Source organism: Myotis myotis, unplaced genomic scaffold, assembly GCF_014108235.1.
Source record: "Myotis myotis isolate mMyoMyo1 unplaced genomic scaffold, mMyoMyo1.p scaffold_m19_p_5, whole genome shotgun sequence".
Lineage (NCBI taxonomy): Eukaryota > Metazoa > Chordata > Mammalia > Chiroptera > Vespertilionidae > Myotis > Myotis myotis.
In genome coordinates this window covers 57,087,836-57,113,208 of record NW_023416357.1, presented here as the reverse complement: position 1 = coordinate 57,113,208, position 25,373 = coordinate 57,087,836, and the positions used below count along the sequence as shown (strand labels likewise).

Here is a 25,373-nt window from a genome sequence, read left to right as displayed (position 1 = left end):
AAGTTTTGGCAGTCAGAATTTCAGTAAAAATGTTGGATAGACAATGAAACAGTAGTTTATTCGTTTGACTTGAGCCTTGAGATTTTCTGGTCTTGTTGGCTATTTAGTTTATCAGCTTTCATAGGCAGACTGGATAAGAAGAGCATCATAGTGAAAAAGGAGCAGTTATGGAGAGCAGCATTATTTAGTTGAACAAGTACTGATCTAGGAGTTACTAAAACCAGAGTTGACACCATCTTTGCACTAATTAGTTCTCCGAATGATTTCTTAACTGTGAAACAAGAATTTAAGTAAATGATTTCGAAGTTTCCTCTTACTACTTAATGTATAAAGTATAATGTTTTAGACAACAATTTGACTAGAATCATCAGTGTTGAGAGGCTAAATTACAAGATGAATCTCAGCTGTGATTCAATCTCTACAGATATACTGACTGTAGTAAGTGAATAGAATCACATTGTCCACTTTCTCTTATTCATTAGTGAGCAATGAGATGGTTAAGAGGTAGAAATATCTAGAAACATAGGAACCAAATTACCCACAAAATAGGAAATAAGACTCTTGAGAGCAAGAGGTTATGCTTTGTTATATTCTGACCTGTTTCAGTAATCTTTTATGCATTTTGCTGCCATATCTGAAGCAAAGGGTGACTACAGTAGTAAGTGAAATTGGATAGAATAGGGGAAAGAAATTAAACCCCAAGAAATCCATTTATTTAAAGCAATCTTTTATAATGCATACTCATTTTAAATAATTGCATATTCTCTAATTATTCTGAGTCATTACTTCACCCATACAGGCTTTAATCCTCAGAAGTGTTATCTATTCTTACAACTGCCTTGGTGTTTATCAGAAGGAGAACCTGCTTCTATTTTACTTTCATTTTCTTCCTTATTGCTGCTATGCTATCCTTTTCCTTTGCTTCACTGTCATTGTTACTAATTCTTAGGTTCTCTCCCACCCCCCATCCCAAGCTTTCATAACAGGCCAGTCCAGAGAAGGGAGATTGTGTCTAGTTAAAAAAGTGAGTTGAATTTCATAGATATAGGGATTTTCTTGCAAAAACCCAGAAGTTACCCTATGAATATTAATATTAGTAATGAGAGGAGAAATGTACTCTGCTTGAAAAATGTATATACATTGTAAATTTGCTTTTTATTGACTAGAGTTTTTAAATGCATTTTGGCTTCAGATTATTTTTATCCTTTGTGGAAGTTCCTGAAATGAAATAGAATTAAGAAAGGTCATTTGACATTTTGGCTTGGTATATAATAAGCTTTCTACTAAAATTTTTTAAAATTCTTTCCGTGTAGAAAGCTCTTTATAACTGTTTACTGAAAGGAAAAATACACATAGGAAAATGTCTCTGGCTATGCTATAACTGTCAATTTTGAAACTTATTTACTAAGAAATGTGGGTCAGGATGCACCTGTACATCAGTTTCAACTCAGCACAAAGTCTACTATCTCATTGAAGTGAAGTTTTCTAAAAATACTATTGGAAGATTTCAAAGCATCAATTTCTAGCTGTGTGAATTTATGTTGTTATATGCAACCAAGTTTTCTAATCCTAGTAAGACATTTTTTATTTTTCAGTTATCTTGAATGATTACTTACTTCAGAAATAGATTTATGGGTAAAGACCAGAATTATATAGTCACATTTACTAAATTTTAAATGATTGCTATACATGCTTAATACTCAGAAGAATTCTGTTTGCCTATAGATTAATTTTTTTTTGTTTTTTGCAGAATAAATTTTTAGTAATGTAAGTTTGTCCGTGTAAATTTAAGAATTTATTTGAATCACTATAATTACTTTATATGTTATGCTCTTGAAAGTTCTAATAGAGTGACAGAACTTGTTGGTGATGTGTGATAATGTTCTTAATCATTTAGAATTAATCTATAGCTGGCAATTGAGCTTTGTTGGCCTGATTCTTAGAATTCTTTATTTTTTTCATTACAACTTTTTATAGTATTAACAATGCTTGATTTAATATATTTATATATGTATTAAAGGCGTCTGTGTAAATTTTATATTTACTTAGAGGAACTCTGTTGCACTTATATTTCCTTGGCTTATAGAAAATATTTTAATTATTGCTTTATGCTTCAAGAATATTTAGATCTCAACTTTTAAAGTGTTTTGGATAGGCAATGAGTAGGAAATAGGATGAATGTAAATGTTCTAACTGAAAATCTCTTACAGAAATACAGTCTTTAAAATACTTTTTAATGGTTATGAGAAGCCCTATAGTCTAAATGACCTGTTAAATTTAAGGAACACCAAGTCAAGGTTAAATTGAACACAGGTCACATTTTTCACCATCTAACTGTTTCAAACTTGCATATATTACATTTACTCTGTGATATACAGTTTTATGTTGAATACTATTGTGCTATACCGTTTTTGGCAACATTGCATTTATGTATACACACACAAAGATTTCTTGCCCAGCTGGTATGGTTCAGTGGTTGAGCTATGAACCAGGAGGTCAGGGTTCGATTCCTGGTAGGGCACATGCTTGGCTTGCGGGCTTGATCCCCAGTAGGAGGTGTGCAGGAGGTGGCCGATCAACGGTTCTCTCTCATCATTGATGCTTCTATCTCTCTCTTCCTCTCCCTTCCTCTCTCTGAAATTAATAAAAATATTTTTTTTAAAAAAGAAATATTTCTTGCCATCAGACTCTATTTCTTTCACTAAATGAATTTGAACAATTTTTAAAGGCCACGCCAATTAAAATGGTGTTTCCTGAGCTTACTTTGCAATTATCTCAGAGTTAAAAAAAAAAAATTCATTCTTAAATTTCAAAAATTTGTACTAAAGAGCATTTTAAGGAAGACATGAAATTCCAAAACCAGAATGGCTAGAAATCAGTGAGTTAAGGAAACTGTTTTTTAAAATTTCCTGTGATGTCATTAATTGCAGGAAAGTATGACTTTTTCATCTCATATTTTGTTAATTTCTCAGTTCAGTATGTGCTTTCTGCATCTTTTTCTATTAAGTTTTTCTTTCCTCAAATTTACATGTACTGGATCTAAGGTCGTTCAAGATAATTTCTTAGGCTTTAAAAATTCAAATGTTAAGTAGGAGCTTAAGTTATAGGTTACTCTCCCCAAGTAGGATTGATTACATCAAGATTTTCACAGAATTTCCTAGGATTGTGGTCAGTCTAGGTTACTTTATTCAGATTTATTGGAGGCTCATAAGGATAAGAGAATTGTATGACTTGACTCTCAAAGACATTACATAGGCATGAGATAATGTGGGGCAAACAGTGTCTTTTTAATATTGCTAAAGTTGCTTATTTAAGATCTCGATGACTGGTGGGTTACATGGGTACTTCTTTGTAGTGAAGAGATAACGAATAAATGGAGAAACCTTTTTGTTTTACATTTTTGATGGGAAATTCAAAAACATACAGAAATAGAAAAGCTGCAGGTCCAGTTGTGGTCACCTAGGAGCTTATTCAGAATATACAACCTTGGGCCCCACCTCAGACTTAATGGATCAGAATCTTCATTTTAAATAGATTCCTAAGTGATTTGTTTTCATATTAAATCTATATATAAAAGCCTAAGTGACTATCCTACCAGTAGCTATGACGCACAATGACCACCAGAGGGCAGATGCTCAACACAGAAGCTGCCAAGCTGCGGTGACTTGGCAGCTGCGGTTCTTGGGTGAATACCTGGAACCAGAAAGGAGGGAGCCTGATTCTGGGGTGCATCACCCAAGAACCACCTTCTTGCAATCTGGGACGCCTTGGGGGATGTCGGAGAGCCGGTTTCAGCCCGATCCCCGCAGGCCGGGCTGAGGGACCCCAGTATGCATATATATGAAGCTGTTTGCTTGGAGTCATTAAAAACCTTGCCATTTTTATTTATTTTTTTTGTTATTATACATGCTTTTTATTTTCTGGGAACCCCACAAAAATGGTGTCATGGGCCATGCCAGCAAGAGGCTGGGTACATTTTATTTTTCAAAAAACAATAATAATGGCAACCAGTAATTATTGAGCTCTTACTCTGACTGAGCCAGGCATAACACACATAGTGCACAGTGCATTACATGAATTTGTCACAGTTCATCTTCACAAAAGTGTGATGTGCACAGTATCAATGATTTCCACTTGTCAGAGGGGAAACCCAATTTAAAAATATTTTAAAATCTTTTTGAAAAAACTAAATTCCAGACTTTACTTGGATTTCATTGTTTTTTCCGTTAACATTCTCTTCCTGTTCCAGGATTTAATCCAGAGCACCATGTTGTATTTAGTTGTTAACTCTCCCCAGTATCCTCTGGTATGTGAGAGTTTCTAAGTCTTCCTTGATTTCCTTAATTGTCTTATGAATTACTGGCCAGGTATCCTGTAGTATGTCCCCAAATTTGGATATTTGTCTGATGCTTTTATTAGGATAAGCTAGGGTTATCAGTTTTTAGAAAGAGTATCACAGAGGAAACGTGCTTTTCTATTCACATTATATGGGGAGCATAATATCCATGTGGCATTACTGATGATATTAACCTACATCACTTGGCCATCACTTAAGTATTTGCCACATTTTTCCACTGTAAAATTACTTTTTTTCCCTTTCCATTCTGTATTCTTTTGAAGCATGTCACTAGTCTACTCAGGTGGGTGGGAGTAGGGAGTGGGAAATAAGTTACATCCTCTGCTGGGAGCAGATATCTATAATAATAATAAAAGTGTAATATGCTAATTAGACCGGACAGCCAAACGACCTTCCGGATGTCCTTCTGGACAACCTTCTGAATAACCTTCCAGATGAAGCCAGGCAGCCGTAGTGGCTGTGCGGGACTAGGGCACAGCTGCAAGGGCTGAGCCCCTTGCACGAATTTTGTGCATTAGGTCTCTAGTATACATATATTAAGTGGAATTCTATAAAGAAGTCATTTCTCCCCCATTTATTCAATTATTCATTTATATATAAGCAAGGACTTATGTGTATGTATTTTATACTTTGGGTTATAAGCCAATAAATTATTTATTTTGTTGCTCACATTGTTCTAGGTTTGCTCATTGGGAGTTCTCTTTCAAATTGGCTTCTGTGTCTTTTTACTCACTTCCATCCTTTTGCCCTAGAATCAGCCATCTCTCCAAGAACTCTGATTATATTTTTATTGATTTCAGAAAGGAGGGGAGAGGGAGGGAGAGATAGAAACATCAATGATGAGAGGGAACCATTGATCGGCTGCCTCCTGCACGTTCCACACTGGGGATCGAGCCTGCAACCCAGGCATGTGCCTTGACTGGGAATTGAATCCTGACCTCCTGGTTCATAGGTCAACACTCAACCACTGAACAACGCTGGCTGGATGCAGTTTTGGAATTTTTAAGCGATATTCCCAGAAGAAACAAATTTATTAACTAGAATACAATATTTATATATAGTGAACAGTTGCTATTATACTTAGCCTTACAGTTTTCTAATTAAAAAACTTTTCCCAAGTTACTCAAGCTAGCTCTCCCCTTCCCCTCGTCATTATGGATAAATCATAAATTTGTAATGAAGTTAGATTCATTTGTTACTTGCATTCTTCCATCCTGGGATCCTCAGTCACATGGATTGATTTTTTTAAAACTTGTATATATTACATTTACTCTCTGAAATACAGTTTTATGGGTTTTGACAAGTACATGGAATCATGTATCTTCACCCAACTACTGTATAGAAAGATTCTTTCACCCTAAAATTTCCCGTGTGTGTTCCACACCTACTGAATCAGAATTTTCATTTTAATAAGGTTCCCAGGAAATTAACTTGAAGAAAGATTATTATGATCTATAGACTGGTCAGAACCTCTGGTTTTAGGGAGAAACTTTAGGAATCTATTGTTCCAGAATCAAGTTCTCTTCTATATTAATGAAAACATTGTTTATATTTAAGAATATATTTTGTGTCATGATGCGAGGTGGCTGCTTAGTTAAGAAGTCAACTTTAAGTAAATGTTAAACTACATTTGAAAATTTCTTTAGTATGTATAGATTAGGTGAGATGTAGTTATCATTGAGATTAAAATGCAGTAGACACTGAAAGTTCTGGCTAAACTGTACTGGTTTCTGGGATCCAATAGCTATAGTATCTCTCAGAGTTGAGGCATAAGGCACAAAAATAGTGGAGAGCTCTTAATGAACCACTCCTAGTAGCTATTATACATCTCTCCAGTTGCTGCTTTCATAAATAAAGTTCTGTGTCTTCAGGTAGTTGTTTAATTTAGATCAGTGATTTTCAGCCTTTTTCATCTCATGGCACACATAAACTAATCACTAAAATTCCACACCATACCAAAAAAAATATTTTTGCTGATGTGACCAAAAACAGATATAATTTTGACTCATTCACACACAACAGCTATTGGCTGTTGTCATTTTGTAATGTGACAATCTAAGGGAAAAGAGGTCATTTCCCCTAAGTAGTCAGGTGTTTGTGTGTTTTAAAAATTATTGAGGCACACTGGTTGAAAATTACTGATTTTGGTGATTGAGCAACTACTAAGTCATAGATATCCTGAAATGCTAAAATTGGAGATTCTTTTCTAAAGTTTATAATCAAGCAAGAAACCTAAGCTTTAAATATTTGTACTATCATGTGCATATGGTAAATACAGAAATAAGAGTCCTCAGCAGTTAAAATGTAGGAGACAGAGACGTTTGATTATAAGACAGGTGTTTAATTTCAGCATCAAGCCAAATACAGAATGAAGTTAAAAAAAATTTGTGAGAGATCATTTAAAACGCTGGTAATCTTAAATTTGGTGTGTGTTAAAAGTCCTGGCAATGTGGTTTATAATATAAGGTGAGGTATTTTGACAGGCTAAGGCATAAAACAAAAAGTACTTTTTATATCCAGGAAAAATGATGTTAGAAGGCAATAATTACTATGCTGAAGTTTTTATGTAAAGAAATGGGGCCATTGGAGAAGAGTGGAGTTACAGTCTAAATGCCCACATGGAACACTGTTCTTGTTTTTTTGTGCTTGAGGTAGAATTCGTGCACGGGTGGGGTCCCTTGGCCTGGCCTGTGATTGGGCCAATCAGAGCCCTCTCACCTAGTCCTGATCAGGGTGGGGCCTGCTGGTGGGGAGTGGGGAAGGACCGCAGGAGGTTGGCTGTGAGAGTGCACTGACCACCAGGGGGCAGCTCCTGCATTTAGCGTTTGCCCCCTGGTGGTTAGTATGCGTCATAGCTACCGGCCAGTCATCCGGTCATCTGGTTGACCGGTCATAATGGTCGCTTAGGCTTTTATACATATAGACTAGAGGCCCGGTGTACAAAAATCATGCACGGAGGGGGGTGGGGTTCCCTCAGCCCAGCCTGTACCCACTCCAGTCGGGACCCCTCGGGATGTCCATAAGGGATCGGGCCTAAACCGGCAGTCGGACACCCCTATAACAATCTGGCACCACTGGCTCCTAACCACTCACCTGCATGCCTGCCTGATCACCCCTAACTGCCTCTGCTTGCCTGCCTGATCACTCCTAACGGCCCTCCCTTGCCGGGCTGATCTCACTCCCAACTGCCCTCCTCTGCCGGCCAATTTGGTTCTGATTGGTCAGTTTCGATGCCAGTCAGTATCAAAAGCTCTGCCTCCACCCTAACCAGTTTGGCTCAGCAGATAGAGCATCAGCCTGCAGACTCAAGGGTCCCAGGTTCGATTCCTGTCAAGGGCATGTACCTTGGTTGCGGGCACATCCCCAGTAGGGGGCGTGCAAGAGGCAGCTGATCGATGTTTCTCTCTCATCAATGTTTCTAACTCTCTATCGCTCTCCCCTCCTCTCTGTATAAAATCAAAAAAATATATTTTTAAAAAAACCTCCACCTCCTAGGCAGCCAATAGCTCCTCACAAGTTGACCCAGATTTGGTTCTGATTGGTCAGTTTCTATGCCAGTCAGCATCAAAAGCTCCACCTCCTAGGAGCCATTGGCTCCTTATATTCACCCAGATTTGTTTCTCATTGATCAGTTTCCCTGCCAGTCAGCGTCTCTGGGCCTATCACCGGGGCCTGATCAGAAAGGCAGGGCTGATCAGCAGTCCTAATGGAGGCCTGGAGAGAAATGGAGGCGAGGCTGTTGGCCAGGCTGGGAGAGAAAGAGAGGCAAGTTCTGATCAATGGCTGCCACAGAGGCTACAGATCAAACCCTGCCTCTCGCTCTGCAGGCCTCTCTCTGGGCCTGATCCGCAGCCCCCTAGGTAGTCAGTGCTTGGTTGGGATGCCTGGAGCGGCCCCAGTCAGTGCTGGGTTGCTACGGCAACCCTGCACTGACTTCCGGTCTGGTCGATCCTTAGGTCGTTATTGGTCATTACGACCCTGGCTCTTTATTATATAGATTACTAGAGGCCCAGCGTGGGAAATCGCACTTGGTAGCCTGCCGCTGCTCACAGCCCCGCCCACCCGCCATCCACCGTGCTGCGATAGAAGCCTGTGGGCTGCAGGGGAGGGACTGAGAGGTGCTCAATGCACCTCATTGTGACAGCTTGTTTGGTCATCACGGTCATCATGGACACTGACTTTTTATATATAGATTGCTATTTGATGGAACTACTGCAATACTTCCACTTCTGTAACTAAATTCTGGATTCATTAATAAAAGGAAGTTTGAGCTGAAAGGAAATTTTATAAGAATTACAACTAGCTGCACACAAGTACAAAAACATGATCTCTTTATTCCAATTTTAGCATGTATTTTATACCAAAGCATTTGCCAAGTGTGCAGTAGCTTATCCCAGGCATACTATACTACATTGATTAACTTTTTTTGCTATATGACTCACAGTAGATGGAGGTTGTTTTTATGTGTAAACATTCCCATGGGTATATGCAGACTGTGAGGAAACACTAAATTACAAATATTTTTGTTAGAAAGCAAAGCATATGGTGCTGGAAATTTTGTGGGTTGTGTGTGTGTGTGTGTGTGTGTGTGTGTGTGTGTGTGTGTGTATGTATGATGGTATTCATTAAAGTAATTTAAAGGCATATAAATATATACATACATTTTCAGTCCTTACCCAAGGATATGTTTATTGATTTTAGAGAGAGGGAGAGAGAGAAACATTTATGAGAAAGAAACACCGATTGGTTGCTTCTCATACATGCCCCTACCAGGGACCAAACCCGAAATCTATGTCCTGATTGGGAATTGAACCCAATACCTTTAGGTTTATGGGACAATACTCCAACCAACTGAGCCACACTGGCCAGGGTTCATATAAATGGATTAGCTTTTTAAAATTGAAGTTTTAAATGTAGACATTTATTTTATTTGTGCTAACCTAAGAATTGCTGATAATTTCAAGCATATGCAAAAGTAGTGGCAACTGTAAAATGAACCCTTGTGTACATATCATCTAGCTTCAACATATTTTATCTCATGGCCACTTTAGTTTAATTTCTAAATTCTACCTACTACTAACCCCTCCTACTCAATTATTTTAAAGATTATTTTGAAACATCATGTAATTTCTACATGTTAGACTTCCACGTGATAGGGAATACCAATGCGGAAAAAAATTGTTATCAAGCTTTACCTACCTGTTGTAATTGTAAATTATTTAATTTGAGATGTATTGTGTCATTAATAACAAATTTAATGTATTTTATGAGACTATTAGTGACTTCCAAGCATAAACATATACACATAGGCCTTATTTCTCATCTGATTCCTGATTCCTGAATTTCCAGAAACTTTTCAATTTACTGTCTTTAACTTAGATTCAACATGACTAAACCCAGACAGTCATGCTAAATGTTATCCTTCCTATCATCTATTTCTAGCAGCTTTATTCTCATTTATTAGAGACTTTAAGGTATTGTACTGTGCTTTAACAAAGTTTACTTTATAATTGGATTTTTGTCTTGGATTGGTAATTTAGAATACTAAAAGGAACCATTGTATTTGTTGTTCAATTCCTAAAAGCAGTGGCACTAACAGTTTCCGGAACCGTATGGGTGGATAGATGCTTTCCAGATTTTTCTCTATATACTTATATTGATTTTAGAGAGGAAGGAAGAGGGAGAGAGAGATAGAAACATCCTATCTAATAAAGAGATAATATGCAAATTGACCATCACTCCAACACACAAGGTGGCCACCCCCATGTGGTCAAAGATGGCCACCCTCATGTGGACACAAGATGGGTGCCACAAGATGGCCAGCAGGGTAGGGCAGTTGGGTGACCAGGCCTGCAGGGGAGGGCAGTTTAGGGGGAGCAGGACAGGGCAGTTGGGGGGGGAGCAGGCCTGTTGGGGAGGGCAGTTGGCGGGGGGACCAGGCCGGCAGAGGAGGGCAGTTAGGGGCAATTGGGCCGGCAGGGGACCGGTTAGGCGTCGTTCAGCCTGGCAGGGGAGTGGTTAGGGGGCAATCAGGCAGGCAGGCAGGCAGGTGAGCGGTTGGGAGCCATCAGTCCTGGATTTTGAGTGGGATGTCTAACTGCCTGTTTAGGCCCGATCCCTCAAGGGGTCCCAGATTGGAGAGGGTGCAGGCTGGGCTGAGGGACACCCGCCCTCTCTCCCACCCCCCGCATGAATTTCGTGCACCCGACCCTCTAGTCCAGCCGTGGGCAAACTACGGCCCGCGGGCCGGATCTGGCCTGTTTGAAATGAATAAAACTAAAAAAAAAAAAAAGACCGTACCCTTTTATGTAATGATGTTTACTTTGAATTTATATTAGTTCACACAAACACTCCATCCATGCTTTTGTTCCGGCCCTCCGGTCCAGTTTAAGAACCCATTGTGGCCCTCGAGTCAAAAAATTTGCCCACCCCTGCTCTAGTCAATGATGAGAGAACCATTGATCGGCTGCCTCCTCCATGCCCCCTACTTGGGATTGAGCCTGCAAACTGGGGCATGTATCCTGACCAGGAATCATACCATGACCTCCTAGTTCATGAGTCTGCTATGCTCAATCATTGAGCTATACCAGCAGGGCTCAAATGTTTAATAATTATTTCATGGTTTGTAGTAAAAGATAAAATGGATAACAAATTTTAACAGTATAATTTTATAGAATTTAAAGATAGTCTGATCTTGGTCATCATCTGCCTAGCTAAACCTCATTTTCTAAATGACTTGTTCTAAGCTAATATATATATATATATATTTTTTTAAATATATTTTATTGATTTTTTACAGAGAGGAAGGGAGAGAGATAGAGAGCCAGAAACATTAATGAGAGAGAAACATCGATCAGCTGCCTCCTGCACATCCCCTACTGGGGAAATGCCCGCAACCCAGGTACATGCCCTTGACCGGAATCGAACCTGGGACCCCTCAGTCCGCAGGCCGACGCTCTATCCACTGAGCCAAACCGGTCTCGGCAGAGCTAATGTATTTTAAATAGTGAGTTGCAACACGTTACAAGATCATGATAAGATTTTTAAGTGAAAGAAATAATATAAACTAGAATAGAAAATGCAGTGTTGTAGAGTTATTTCATCAAGTTTTTTCATGTATACATGTGTACACATGCATATATGCTTCATCGTGATATAAAATGTATGTTATATAAGTTATGGTCTTAAAGTTTGAAAGGTATTAATGGCCTTTGGCCACTAATTTGTTTTTTCTAATTGTAATTATTTACTCAATGCCTATTTCCATATTGTTTTTCTAGTTCTGTTAAAGTGGATAATGATCTATAAAAATAACTAAAAGGCCCTGACTTAATGAATACCTATGTTAACTGCTTGGTCCTTATGACTCTTTCTCTCTCTGATACAGGTAGTCTAATTTACATATGTTTAAACATGCAGTCTTTTTTTTTTTTCTTTAGTGCTACTGTTTTGAGATGTTCTTTTCATTCCTCTTCAGAACTTTTACACCCAGTCCAATATTACTTTCTTGACTTTCTAAAATCTATTCCAAGATTTATCAGAGCCAGTTTTTTCTATTAGTGATCTGGTGGTAAGGAAAGCAACTGCTCATTGCTACCATTTTCTTATAAGGTCATTTGTTGTTTTATTCTTCCTTTATGTTCCATTGCAGAATAGTTTCAAATTCCTGTGATAAAAAAGCAAAGAATACTTGTAATATAAAAGAATCTTTGTTTAACTTGAGAATACATTGTTCTCATGTATCCAGTACAGGTCTCAGTGTTTTCCTGAGTTCAAAGGATTGATATGAGTGGAGATTTGGGTACAGAAAAGGGAGGTTGCTATTCTGCCATATGTGGGCTGAACTTCTTTATAATATAGACTCACTGCTACCCACAAACATATGAAAAATGCTAAATGAAATAGAACATTGGGGAACAAAGTAGGTGCATGGCTGAACTTCAGAGAAAACTTTCCACTTGCCAGGAATAAAAGGGAACTCAAAGTCAGAAGAGGAGAGAGCAGTAAATTCTGAGCAAATATGAGAGGACGGGATATTTGGAAGGATGTAAGGCCCTCAGAACAGGAGGTTGGGGTTGGGATTGGAATTAAGTATTTGACTATAGAATTAAGTTTCCTTAAAGCTGAGACCCTGATAGGGTTGCCTTCTCTGCAAAGGTCTAGAAAAACTCCCTGTAAATGCCTACAGAGATATTTTTTGTTGATGTTGTGAAGATAAAATGGAATACAGTATAAAAATAATTTGGAGGCTGTGAAGAGCTATTTAAAATTTTATCTTAATTGGTGTATAAATGAGAGAAAGGGCCATAAGGGTCAAGCAGTTAACATACATGAATAAAGCTGTCCAGGTATAAGACATTGGGGATAAGAGGATGGGGGACCATTATGAATTGGATATCATATTCATCATTGAAAGGAACTAGTGCTACTTTGTGACCGTGTGGGAAGTAGACCCAGTGTTTCCATATTTCTGCTGCTTTAAAAGTAGCTTCTTAAAATTATTTCCCCCCCAAACAATTTAAAATTAGATAGATGACTTGGAGGAAGAAAAAATACAAAAGGAGAAAATTAGAGGCAGAGAAACCAGGAGGAAAGAGCAAGAAATCCTATTTAATAAAGAGCTAATATGCAAATGGTTATCACACCCTCACACCATCATGCCTCAGACCCTCAACACTGGGGAGAGAGAAATAGAGACCAGCCAGGCACAAATGAGCTCACAAGAGAGGAATGGGGACCAGCCAGGCTGCGGCCCAGGAGAGGGACAAGCCGCCTGCCCTGTGGTCCCGAGCGCCAGTGGCCGTGCCTGTGCCTGCGTCCCAGGAGAGAGACAAGCTGCACGCCCCATAGTCCTGGGCGCCAGCGGTTGGGCCTGCGCCTGTGGCCCAGGAGAGGGACAAGCCGCCTGCCCCGCGGTCCCCTGCTGCTGTGGCCGGCCCAGGTGAAGCCAGCCCAGATCCTGGGTGCCTGTGACCGGCCGGAGGAGGGAATCCTGGGTCCTGGGTGCGGGGCGAGGCAGAGGCGGTTAGGGGCGATCAGATTGGTAGGGGAGCAGTTAGGGGTGATCAGGCAGGCAGAGGTGGTTAGGAGTGATCAGGCAGCCAGGCAGAGGGGTTAGAGGTGATCAGGCAAGCAGGCAGGCAGGCAGGCAAGCGGTTAGGAGCCAGAGGTCCTGGATTGTGAGAGGCAGCCGGACATCCCCTGAGGGATCCCGGATTGCTCCCCCCCACCCATGCATGAATTTCGTGCACTGGGCCTCTAGTATTATATGAAAAAACTTAAGCTATGGTGTTTTTGAATAAAAAGCAAAGAGGAAGTAGTAGCAGTAATTAATTTACAAATATGTATATTTTCAGAGTTTGTCAGGTAAAGTGCAGCGGTTCTCAACCTGTGGGTTGTGACCCCTTTGGCGGTCGAACGACCCTTTCACAGGGGTCGCCTAAGACCATCCTGCATATCAGATATTTACATTACAATTCATAACAGTAGCAACATTACAGTTATGAAGTAGCAACGAAAATAATTTTATGGTTGGGTCACAACATGAGGAACTATATTTAAAGGGCCAGAAGGTTGAGAACCCTGTGCTAGAAAATAAGAGATACAGTTATTTAGTAAAACACCCCCTACTAGTTTATGTTAAGTGAGTACTAGGTACCAGCAATCCTGAGTTGTCTTATATAATCTGGGGGCAGAGGTCTAGGAAAGCTAAATTTTAGAACTGAAGGCTGAGTAGAGAAGGAGTACCAGGGAAGGAGGATTAACAAGCTTTCCAGGTATGGAGAATTGTTTTATACCAAGGCTATGAGGTGAGAAGGCATAGCAAACTAAAGAGCTGAAAGAAGTAAGTGAGGCTAGGGTGCAGAATAGAGATAGGGGAGTGGTTTTAAGATGAAATTGGAGAGGTAGGCAGAAGTCCGATTTTAGTCATTTTATCCTAAGAACAAAGGTAAGCCATTGGAACCCTCAATGTGTTTTATATACCTTTTGCACAGATTCACTGTGCTTGGCTTCAACACAGATTATGGGATTGGGCCTAGGCATATGCAGTTAAAAAATTGGAGACGGATGGGGTTATCTTGATATTGGTTTAGAGTTTGAAAAGCATTGCTCCAATCTACTTCATAGATACTGAATCATAACATTTTAGTTACATGGAACTCACAAGGAAGTAAATAATTGACGATAGCTGCACTTATAAAGCACCTAAAAATTTAACTTGAAAAAACAGTTTTAAAATGGATTACATGTCTTATTGAACAGAATAGTAATTTTTCTGGTCACTCAAATTATTAACAACATTGGCTTATAATAACCCTCCAAATACTGGATAAAGATACTGGCCTCTGTACTATTTGAACCCGTGCAGATGTAAACGTTGAGCACTTTCCCCATCTTTTCTTCTGTCAGCCGCAAGTTTTAAGAGTTCTGAAAGTTTTGAAGGCAAATCAGAAGGGCAAAAACGGGAGTATCTACTGCCTACTTTAGTCAGCCCCTACTGAACAGTTTCTGGGACAAGTACAACTCAACATTTCTGCTTAATATCTTATTTGAACTTGAGCTATTAGCAGTCACTGCAGGGAGTTTGTGCTATACATTGTTTTATACTGGGTGACCATAACAGTGGTATTTCTGTTATTAAGGAAAAGATGATATGCTGAGTTAGGCAACTAGCAGTTTCTAAGGCAGCTGTTATATACCATTGGTTTTCAGTTTCACTTTCTTAATATTTCTACTTTTCCATGTCACTTTAGGAAAAGCTTGTGTAGTTTTTATACTTCACCTGTGTTTTGGCCATTTTATTGACTGACTGTATAATAGCATACTACCGAATGTTTACCAACCTCATAAATATTTGACTTTTGTGGCTTTTAAATTTTCTCATTTTGTATCCGTTACCAGCAAATGAGATTTCACTTAATGACAAAAGCTTGTGGTATTGGAAATGTTTTTGTTTTATTGACATTTTTATTTTGAATTAATTTTTAATTTCAGAAAAGTTGCAAGAATGGTACCAAGTATTTTTAAAAATTAATCTCTGTTGTGAAAAGTATTAAAGATGTCTCCTTTTTTCCCCCATTGACCTCCTCCACGCCAGGCCTTCTCCACACTATTGTCTATGTTCATGAGTTTTACATCTATGCATAAAAGTTCTTTGCAAGAATGTTTTTTATATACCTTTTGCACAGATTCACTAATTTTTAAATTTTTGCTGAATTTTCCTGTTATTCTCTCTCTCTCTCCCTCTCTCTCTCTCTCTCTCTCTCTCTCTCTCTCTCTCTCTCTGTGTGTGTGTGTACGTGTGTGTATACACACACGTACACACACACATGAGTATAAATCTGATTGTTTATGAAAGGGGATATAAACATTCTTACTCATAATTTGCTTATGTTAAAAAAGGGGGAAAATAAGTTTTAAAAATAATTACTAAATGGGGAGAGAGGGCACAGTATAGAGGAGATAGGATGGAAGCTGGACTTGGACTATAAGTTTTGCAGCTCTCAGGTTCAGTCCAAGTAAATAATAAATCCAAATGAATAAAAAGCAAATGACCCTAATTAAATCAATTGGCCATACAGAATTAGATTTTTTTCAGCTGACTTTATGACAATAATATGATTATAGGAGGGAGTTTTCCTAAAGGACAAAAAGAATTGTAAAGAAATCTTGTTCTTAACCCTACTAAGAATAACTAAACAAAGTAAATAAATACTTTATACTTCTAATATCTAAGGTAGAAACATTCTAATAATAAACCTATGCCACTAGAGTAGCCTAGATTCAGGCTGTTTACTTTTATCTCCAGCCAGAACCATGTCTTGCCTAATAATAAGGAATGTTGACTCCCTATTCATCTTGAAGGACTGTCAAAATATGACTAAGATATAGGCCCATGATGGGCCCCTCACCCCCAGATTAAATAATTTATTTGTTTACTTTTCCAAGTATTTGTTGAGTAGCCACCTGTAAAAGGTACTATGGTAGGTACTCTGGAAAAATAAACAGTACCCTCAAGAAGCTTATAAACAATTAAAGTGAAATCCCTTTTGCCTATTCCTTCCTAAAGAATTAGTTCGACTATGCTTTCTTCTAAATGTTATGATATTACTGTACCAAACTTGGTTGTGTCATCAGTGGTCCCTTTATACCTGGATCCATTATCTTAAATATAGCACAGAATGGTATTTATTGATTGACATGACCATCTGTCCATACCAGGCTTATGAAGTTCTCTAAAGGACTGTCTCATCTCCATCTTTCCAGTGCCTAACATGGTTGTTCTAGGTTAAGTTTATTGAATAAGTAGATGTCTCTTACCTATCAGGTCACAGTAGAATGAAATTGTATGTAAGGAAAAATATCTTCTCTAATGTTCTTGTTAAAACTTCTCTCAAGGGACTCAAGTAAAATAGGGATAATATTTTTTGTGGGTTTTTTTGTTTTATAAATCTTTATTGAAAGTATTACATATGCTCCCCCCCCCCCTTTTTTAAGGGATAGGTTTTTGTTGTTGTTGTTTTACTTAATTAAAAGGCAGTGTTCTGTTTTTAGACTTCAGAACCATGTGATCAGAGGATAGAAATTGTCACAAAAATGATTTTTATATCATAGCTCTTAGGAACCAAATTTTTGTTTATTTCTATATTTCCATTGAAAAAATCTGTATATATTTGCATTTTAAACATTTTAATTTATATCTCACGTTTGAAATAAAAAATTTTCTTGCAAACTTGTATGTCACTGTTTCCATGTAGAAACTATTAACTCCTTGCTCTTGGAAAGGAGAATTACTTTAGGAAGTAATTCGTTTTAATGAAATCTATTTTCATAGGGTAATACTTCCATCTGGTGGTTTTTCTGAAAATTACAACAGAAGACTTGAAGCATGAGTTTTTCTTTATATAGATAACATTACCTATTGTTGCTTATAAAGCCAGATGAAATTACATCAAAGGCTGGCTGTGTGTCAAAAATTTCATTCTGTAATTTTCAATAATTCAAATGTGAATGCCACATGAACAAATGGCCTTGGGGATAATAATAATTTATATATTCAATTGTTTAGTTCAGACCATATCTAGGCTTCCCTGAACTGAAAATTAGTAATGGGGAAATTGATAGTTTCTCAATGAACGATTAATTGCTTTCACGTTTGTGTGTATAGAGGTTAGGAAAGATTGTGAGAATTTGCTGTTATTTTAGATTATTACTGCGGAATCATGACAGTCGATTTTCTCAGAGGAACAATTACTGATTTTACTTTTTAGTACCTTGTATTTTATATTAGCCTAGTTATAATAAATCACATTTTCCTAAAATGATAAAACATAGATATAAACTTGAAAACAAGTAGAAACTACAAATAAATTTCCACCTGTTACCATGAGAATTTTCAACACATTTTTTTAACCTTTTCTTCACAAGTTCTACTTAATATTTTACTATAGCCAGATAGCTTCTTAAGAATATTCTTGTGGCTTAAACTTTCCAAGTTTGTAGCCCAGGATTCTGTACTTGGTAGAATATGTTCATTATCTTGGAGGAAGATTGTCATCTGATTACTTAGGTTTTGGCCCAAATTGTATAAAATCTATTAACCATGTCAGTTATTACTATAATTAACCTTATTTCCTTTTTCTATTTGGCCATAGAAAGTTGGAAATAAACAGAGTTTAATGATTTGCGGCTTTCTGGTGACTTTTTAAGAAAGATTAAATTCCTAATGAATTTTGTTTGAAATCTGTTCATTTTCATATTGCAGCCAGTCGGATGATGATTCTGGGTCAGCTTCGGGCTCTGGATCTGGTTCCAGTTCTGGAAGCAGTAGTGATGGAAGCAGTAGCCAGTCAGGTAGCAGTGACTCTGACTCTGGATCTGAATCGGGCAGTCAGTCAGAGTCTGAGTCAGACACTTCTGGAGAGAACAAAGTTCAAGCAAAACCACCAAAAGTTGATGGAGCTGAGGTAATAAAGTATCCAATGAAGGAAGATTTATAACATTGATTCTATTTTTTAAAAAACATCTTTTTATTGATTTTAGAGAGAGAAGAAGGGAGAGGGATGGAGAAATAGAAACATCTGAGAGAGAAACATCGATTGGCTGCCTCCTGCATGCCTTCCTCCCCACTGGGGATTGAGCCATAAGTTGGGGCATATACCCTGACTGGAAAACATGGTCTGACCAGGAATTGATCTGGGGACCTCTTGCTTCATGGGTTGACACTCAACCACTAAGCTACACTAGCCAGACAATTTATAGCATTCTTTATCTAGCTTTTATAAACATTAATTTTAATTAAAATTTACTTTCAGTGATTTTCACTTATGGTTTAATATCTGTGGAATAATTGGCTTGGAAGAGAATCTGTAACTATAAAACATCAAATACAAAATAAACACACACTGAACCTATTCTTCTTTGTGAGGCAGACATTGAGTTTCATGTTTAGTGTCCAACAGATAAATATTAAAGACTGTGAGATCTTTTTGTTAACTTTTACAGTGTCTGATCTCTACTTTCAAGATCTTCATGGAGATACTTTATTGCTAGTAGCAGGAGAACTCTGCTTCCTTGAAGATACCTGATAGAATAAACTAAGGGACATTCTGTTTGTAAAAGCTACTACAAGACTTAAGAAAACTTGTCTACACTTCATAATAGCATATGTAGTATTACTTAGAGATCCAATCCTAAGATGCTTGGACCAGAGTACCATTCATAAGATGCTTGGACCAGAATATAAATAAACACATAGCTTTCTTCATGGAGAAAATATTGTCAGGAGAAAAAAAAATTCTTAGTAATGTAGCTGATTTGCATTCTGACTTAAGCTCTTCATGTTTACTTGATACCAATTAGAAAAAATAAGCAGCCATATACTTGGAGTAACACTGGTGTCTCATATTATCACTTTGTTTCTGAAAGTTAACTTGTAACACAAAAGAGCATTGTCTATGAAACTTGCATAAATATTTATATGTAACTAAAGGTCAACATTTTATCTTTATTAGATTGCACTAATATTATATTACATGTGAGTAAGGAAGGTAGTCTTTATTATTTGGAGGCAGTGAAAATGTTGGTAGTGCTTTTCAATAAAATAACCTCTTTTCAGTTTTTTTCAAAACTTTATCCTTTACTGGTCCATATTTCTATTATAGTTTTGGAAATCCAGCCCTAGTATTCTGGCTGTTCAGAGATCCGCAATGCTCAAGAAGCAGCAGCAGCAGCAGCAGCAGCAGCTCCAGCAGCAACAACAACAACAAGTTTCATCTAATAGTGGATCAGAAGAGGTGAGTTTTCATTATGAAAGCTAATATTTTAAAAGTAGATATGATGCCTAATTATTTAAGTAGGAAGATACTTAAGAGATTATTAGAAATAATAAGTGTTTTTAAAGGATAACAGATCATTTAAATATGTGTATCAAGAGTCTTGAAATAGAGATTTTTACCTAATAATTGTACTTTTAAGGATTAATCCAAAATAAGAAATGGAAATTGGTGTGCATTTGCTCATCAAAGCAAAACTAGAAATAAGCTAAATGTGAATACCAGGAAAATACACATATGTATGTGTTTACACATATATGAATGAAGAAATAATATACTGTTTAAATCATATTTATACAGAATATTAATAAAATTCTCAACATATTTTTAAAAGAATAGGCTGCAGCTATAAATGCACATAGTTCCTATGTGCATGTGAGCCTAATAGGGAAGAAAAATATTAAAATTTGACATACCAACAGTTAAGATTCTTTATTGAGGTCATACTAGGCAATAATAATGGTCTCTAGAGTTGATAGATTCATTTTTTCAATTACAGTTGACATTCAGTATTATATTGTGTCAGGTGTACATCATAGTGGTTAGACATTTATATAACTTACGAAGTGATCCCCTCTCCCCTAAGTCTAATACCTACCTGGCACCATACATAGTTATTACAATACTAGAGGCCCAATCGCGCGAGGAGGTGCCCCGCCACCCGCTGTGTGAGGAGGCACCTCACGGGCCACCAGGAAGTCAGGCTGGACCGTCCCTGACTTCTCCCCCAGGTCCCCCTCTCCCCTCTGCCTGTGTCCGCTCTGGGCCGCCGGAGCTGCTGCACTGGCTGGGGCAGGATCCCCTTTCTCTGCTCCGGGCCTCACCTTCACCTGTCCAGTTGTCCCGATAGGGCAGGGGTCCTCAATCTGTGGCCCGTGGGCCACATGCAAATACAAATATTGTATTTGTTCCCGTTTTGTATTTTTACTTCAAAATAAGATATGTTCAGTGTGCATAGGAATTTGTTCATAGTTTTTTTTTAAACTATAGTCTGGCCCTCCAACGGTCTGAGGGACAGTGAACTGGCCCCCTGTTTAAAAAGTTTGAGGACCCCTGTGATAGGGTGTCCTGGCCTAATTTGCATATTGCCTCTTTATATATTAAGATTATTGACTATATTCCCTGTGCTGTAATTTACATCTCTGTAACTCTTACAACTGCCAATTTGTACTACTTAATCCCTTCACCTTTTCCTCTCAGCCCTCTAACCTTCCTCCCATGTGGCAACTATAAGTTTATTCTCTGTATCTATAAGTTTATTCCTGTTTTTATTCACTTTTTTTTTAAATTCCACATTTGAGTGGAATTATGTGGTATTTGTCTTTATCTGACTTATTTCACTTCGCATAATACCCTCTAGGTCCATCCATGTTGTTGCAAATAGTAAGATTTCATTCTTTTTCATGTTAGAGTACTATTCCATTTTATATATGTACCACATCATTATCCAGTTGTCTATCGATGGGTACTTACCTTCAGTATTTTATATGCAATGTTCTTTTTTTGTTTTTATTGATTTCAGAGAGAGGAAGGGAGAGAGAGACAGAAACATCAGTGGTGATGTTTGATCCGGTGCCTCCTGCATGCCCCCTACTGGAGATCAAGCCTGCAACCCAGACATGCGCCTTGACCAGGAATTGAACTGAATCTCCTGATTTATGAGTCAATGCTCAACCATTGAGCCACACCAGCGGGGCATTATAGCCTTTATTTTTAAAGTCTATTTTGTCTGATACAAATATAGCTGCTCCAGCTTCTTTTCATTTCCTTTTGCATAAAATAGCTTTTTCATCTCTTTATATTCAGTTTGTGTGTGTCTTTCAATCTGAAGTGGGTCTCTTGTGCATGTTGCCAAATTGTTGTCTTATTTTCTTCTCCATTCAGCTGCCCTGTCTTTTGATTGGAGCATTTAATTCATTCCATTTAAAGTAATTATTTATAGGTATGTGATGACTGCCATTTTATTTGTAGTTTTCATCATTTTTTTAACTCCTTAAAGAAGTCCCTTTAACATTTCTTATAATGCTGGTTTGGTGGTGATAAACTCCTTCAGCTTCCTTTCTCCTTTCATGTTAAATGATAGCCTTGCTGAGTTGAGTAATCTTATTTGTAGGTCCTTGCTTTTCATCATTTTGAATATTTTATGTCTGTAAAGTTTCTGTTGAGGGAGCTCCCTTATATGTAACAGATGACAGATTTTAAAATTTTGTACAAAATGCTGACATAATGTTTACCTAATTTCACTGGCTCTGTTATAAATTTAAATAAAAATGTTATTGATCACTTTATGTGCTAATGGTATAAACATAACAACATGGGAAAAAGAGGTTTTATATTTACTGTTATTAGCAAAGTGAACTTTAAATAATATAACAAGCAAAAATTTGATGTGATGGTTAAATTGCAGTCATTAATAACATTAACTTTGATTATTTTTTTCCTACAGGATTCCTCTAGCAGTGAAGATTCTGATGACACATCGAGTGAGGTCAAAAGGAAAAAGCATAAAGAGTATGTGATTTTGTGCAATTAATTACTTGCTCTCATATCAAGAAAATTCTAATGATTCCGTATTTCTTCCTTTATTAGAAATTGTTACCAAAAATGGACTTTTGTAAACTATTGATTCATGACATTTGATTAGGTTAATTTAAACCATTAATTACTTTTTAAATATATTTTTACTGATTTCAGAGAGGAATGGAGAGGGAGAGATAGAAACATCATTGATAAGAGAGAGTCATTGATCAGCTGCCTCCTGCACACCCCCCACTGGGGATTGAAACCCCAATCTGGGCATGTTCCCTGACTGGGAAGCAAACCATGACCTCTTGGTTCATAGGTCAACGCTCAACTACCTAGCCATGCCAGCTGGGTTAAACCATTAATTCTTAACATTTATCTTTCTGTGATGACTTAAGGTTTTTGTGCTAATTGTTTATCTCCTATAACTCCTCTCCCTTATATATTTTTAAACTTCAAAATATCTGCTTATTGATAATGTCAGATAATCTTAACTTCAGTATAAAGGTGTAAAGGATCAACTGATGATGGATTTGGGGTTATTCTGTTAATTTATGTTAACAGTTATTCTTACTATTCATCTGCATATGAAATTTACTTTGTAGAACTCATTTAGGAACTCACTGTAATTTCTTAAAGTATTAGAAGTACTTCAGATTCTCAATTCAGATATTTAGATGGTCTGAGTTTTTTTCCTCTCATTTTTTTTCGAAAGCATTTTTCTATTGTCTCCTTTTCAATTTTCTTTGATATTTTGCATTTTCACTTTGGTATATCTAGCTTTGAATCTGTTACTCTGCTTTTGCATCTAATTTTATGCATCTTTAATATGAAGATGCATATCTTTTATTAGTTTCTGAAAATTCAGTCATTGTGTCTGGATATTTTCTCTCTCTAGTACTACTATTAATAGATGTAAATTTGTCTTGGATCATATCCGTTGTATATATTTATTGGATCATCTATTCTGTCTTCCATGAATCTTACTATATCATGTTTTATATCTTTTTATTTCTGTGCTACAATCTGGCTAATTTTCCCAGATCTGTCTTCTACTTTACTAAGTTCATTTTCAACTATTGTGTCTCATCAGATATGTAACTCTTATCCAGTTAGTAATTTCTAAACTCAGCATAGGTGCAAGCTGAAAATAAGAGTAATGTCGGGCCGTAACTGGTTTGGCTCAGTGGATAGAGCATCAGCCTGTGGACTGAAGGGTCCCAGGTTCGATTCTGGTCAGGGCCATGTACCTTGCTTGCTGGCTCGATCCCCAGTAGGGGGCGTGCAGGAGGCAGCCCATCAATGTTTCACTCTCATAAATGTTTCTAACTCTATCTCCCTTCCTCTTTGTAAAAATCAATAAAATATACATATTTTAAAAAGAGTAATGTTGGATGATTAATAGACTTGCTTGGATATAAAAATCATAATTTATATTATAAAAATATAAAATGGAGACTTTTCATATATTCTGCCACTTGTTACTGCTAATGTATAAACTCTGAAAAGATTTCAAGATAAAAAAGAATTTGTTTCTCTATTATGTTTTTATTATAAAGCAGATCTTATCATATGTACTTGCTTATGTAACCATTAACATAGTCATTAGTACAAGAGATTCAGAGCAATGGAGTAGAAACAGTAACTGTGAGACAGTTCTTATGTAGAACTCAGTGTAAATCTTTTATTCAGAATTTATATTATGGCAGAATATTAAAATGTGCATCCACTATTTTATTTGTACATGTTGATTGGAATTAGACTAAAAATAGTAATGAAGGTAATAATTAAAGGTTAAGATGGGCTGATTTTTCAAAAATATATTTTCCCATATTCTGTTTTAAGTTTTTTGATGAACATGTACTATTTTTTAAAATCAGTTTTGAAGGGTATATTTTTAAATTCACTATCTCCAGATAATTGTAAGAGATTTGAATTTTTGTTTTTAAATGGGTAAGTATAATCATTATACAATATTTTAAAAATTAATCCCTGTGTTTCTTAAAATTAGTATACTGTTTTCATCCATAGTGATAGTCAAACTAACATTTATGTATGGCCATTCATTGAGGTATAAAGTAAATGATTAACAAAACTCTGGAGTTATGGGAGAAATCTATGACAAATATTTTCTAGAATGTTTTTCTTTTTCTACAGACACAAGTGTTTTTAGTATGCATGAAAGCAACAATATTTTTAATATTTAGAATACAATTTATTTTATTATTTTTGTATTTTATGAGATAAAATTTGCAATAAGATGTAAATATAAATAAATGTATTTTATATATTTTACGTACAGTGAAGATTGGCAGATGTCTGCATCAGGATCTCCATCTCAATCTGGTTCAGATTCAGAATCTGAAGAAGAAGGAGATAAAAGCAGTTGTGATGAAACGGAATCTGATTATGAACCAAAAAACAAAGTTAAAAGTAGAAAACCTCAAAATAGGTAAGTATGTTCTCGATTTGCTGAAAATTGTTGGTTATAGAAGGTATTTATTCTTTTTGTATATAGTTTCTCAATTCTGGTTTTATGACATTGTTTCCATAAAACACCTCTCTCTCCCTGGTCTTTCCTAGATCTAAGTCAAAAAATGGAAAGAAGATTCTTGGACAAAAAAAGAGACAGATTGATTCATCTGAGGAGGACGACGATGAAGATTATGATAATGATAAAAGAAGTTCTCGTCGCCAAGCAACTGTCAATGTGAGCTATAAGGAAGATGAAGAAATGAAAACAGATTCTGATGACCTCCTTGAAGTCTGTGGAGAGGATGTTCCTCAACCCGAGGAAGAGGAATTCGAAACAATAGAACGATTTATGGATTGTCGGATTGGGAGAAAAGGAGGTATTTAAAAACAAAACACATTTACTGTTGGGTGGTTTCAATAATATTACTAGATTCAATAAAATATTTCTTGAAGATTTTTTAATTTTGAAAGCCAAGATTGTAGATTTTCTTCTGTTTTACTTATTTGCTGTAAAATATACTTTGCATCGCTTGAGTATTTTCTTCCCAACAACTAGGTATTTAATCTCAGTTCATGTATTTCAGATAAATATAAAATTTTTAACCTGTGTATTTGAGTTTTTCTGTTGCCATGCCTAAATAATAGTTATTTAGGTGCTTTTGATTTCAGAGTTTGTTTTTTTG

The 25,373-nt window shown here is 36.9% G+C and overlaps 1 protein-coding gene across 7 annotated transcripts in view; it reads left to right on the top strand.

The window, feature by feature from the left end:
- CHD1 (chromodomain helicase DNA binding protein 1) overlaps window positions 1-25,373 on the top strand; it is a 77,349-nt gene that overhangs the window by 3,533 nt on the left and 48,443 nt on the right. For 6 of the 7 annotated variants that reach the window (XM_036309746.1, XM_036309745.1, XM_036309744.1 and 3 more), the window contains exons 3-7: window positions 18,123-18,324; window positions 19,522-19,653; window positions 22,139-22,203; window positions 24,518-24,667; window positions 24,799-25,067. In XM_036309746.1, coding sequence (XP_036165639.1) covers window positions 18,123-18,324; window positions 19,522-19,653; window positions 22,139-22,203; window positions 24,518-24,667; window positions 24,799-25,067 — 818 coding nt within the window. The remainder of the gene's footprint in view (window positions 1-18,122; window positions 18,325-19,521; window positions 19,654-22,138; window positions 22,204-24,517; window positions 24,668-24,798; window positions 25,068-25,373) is intronic. The other variant, XM_036309749.1, reaches the window with a different exon arrangement.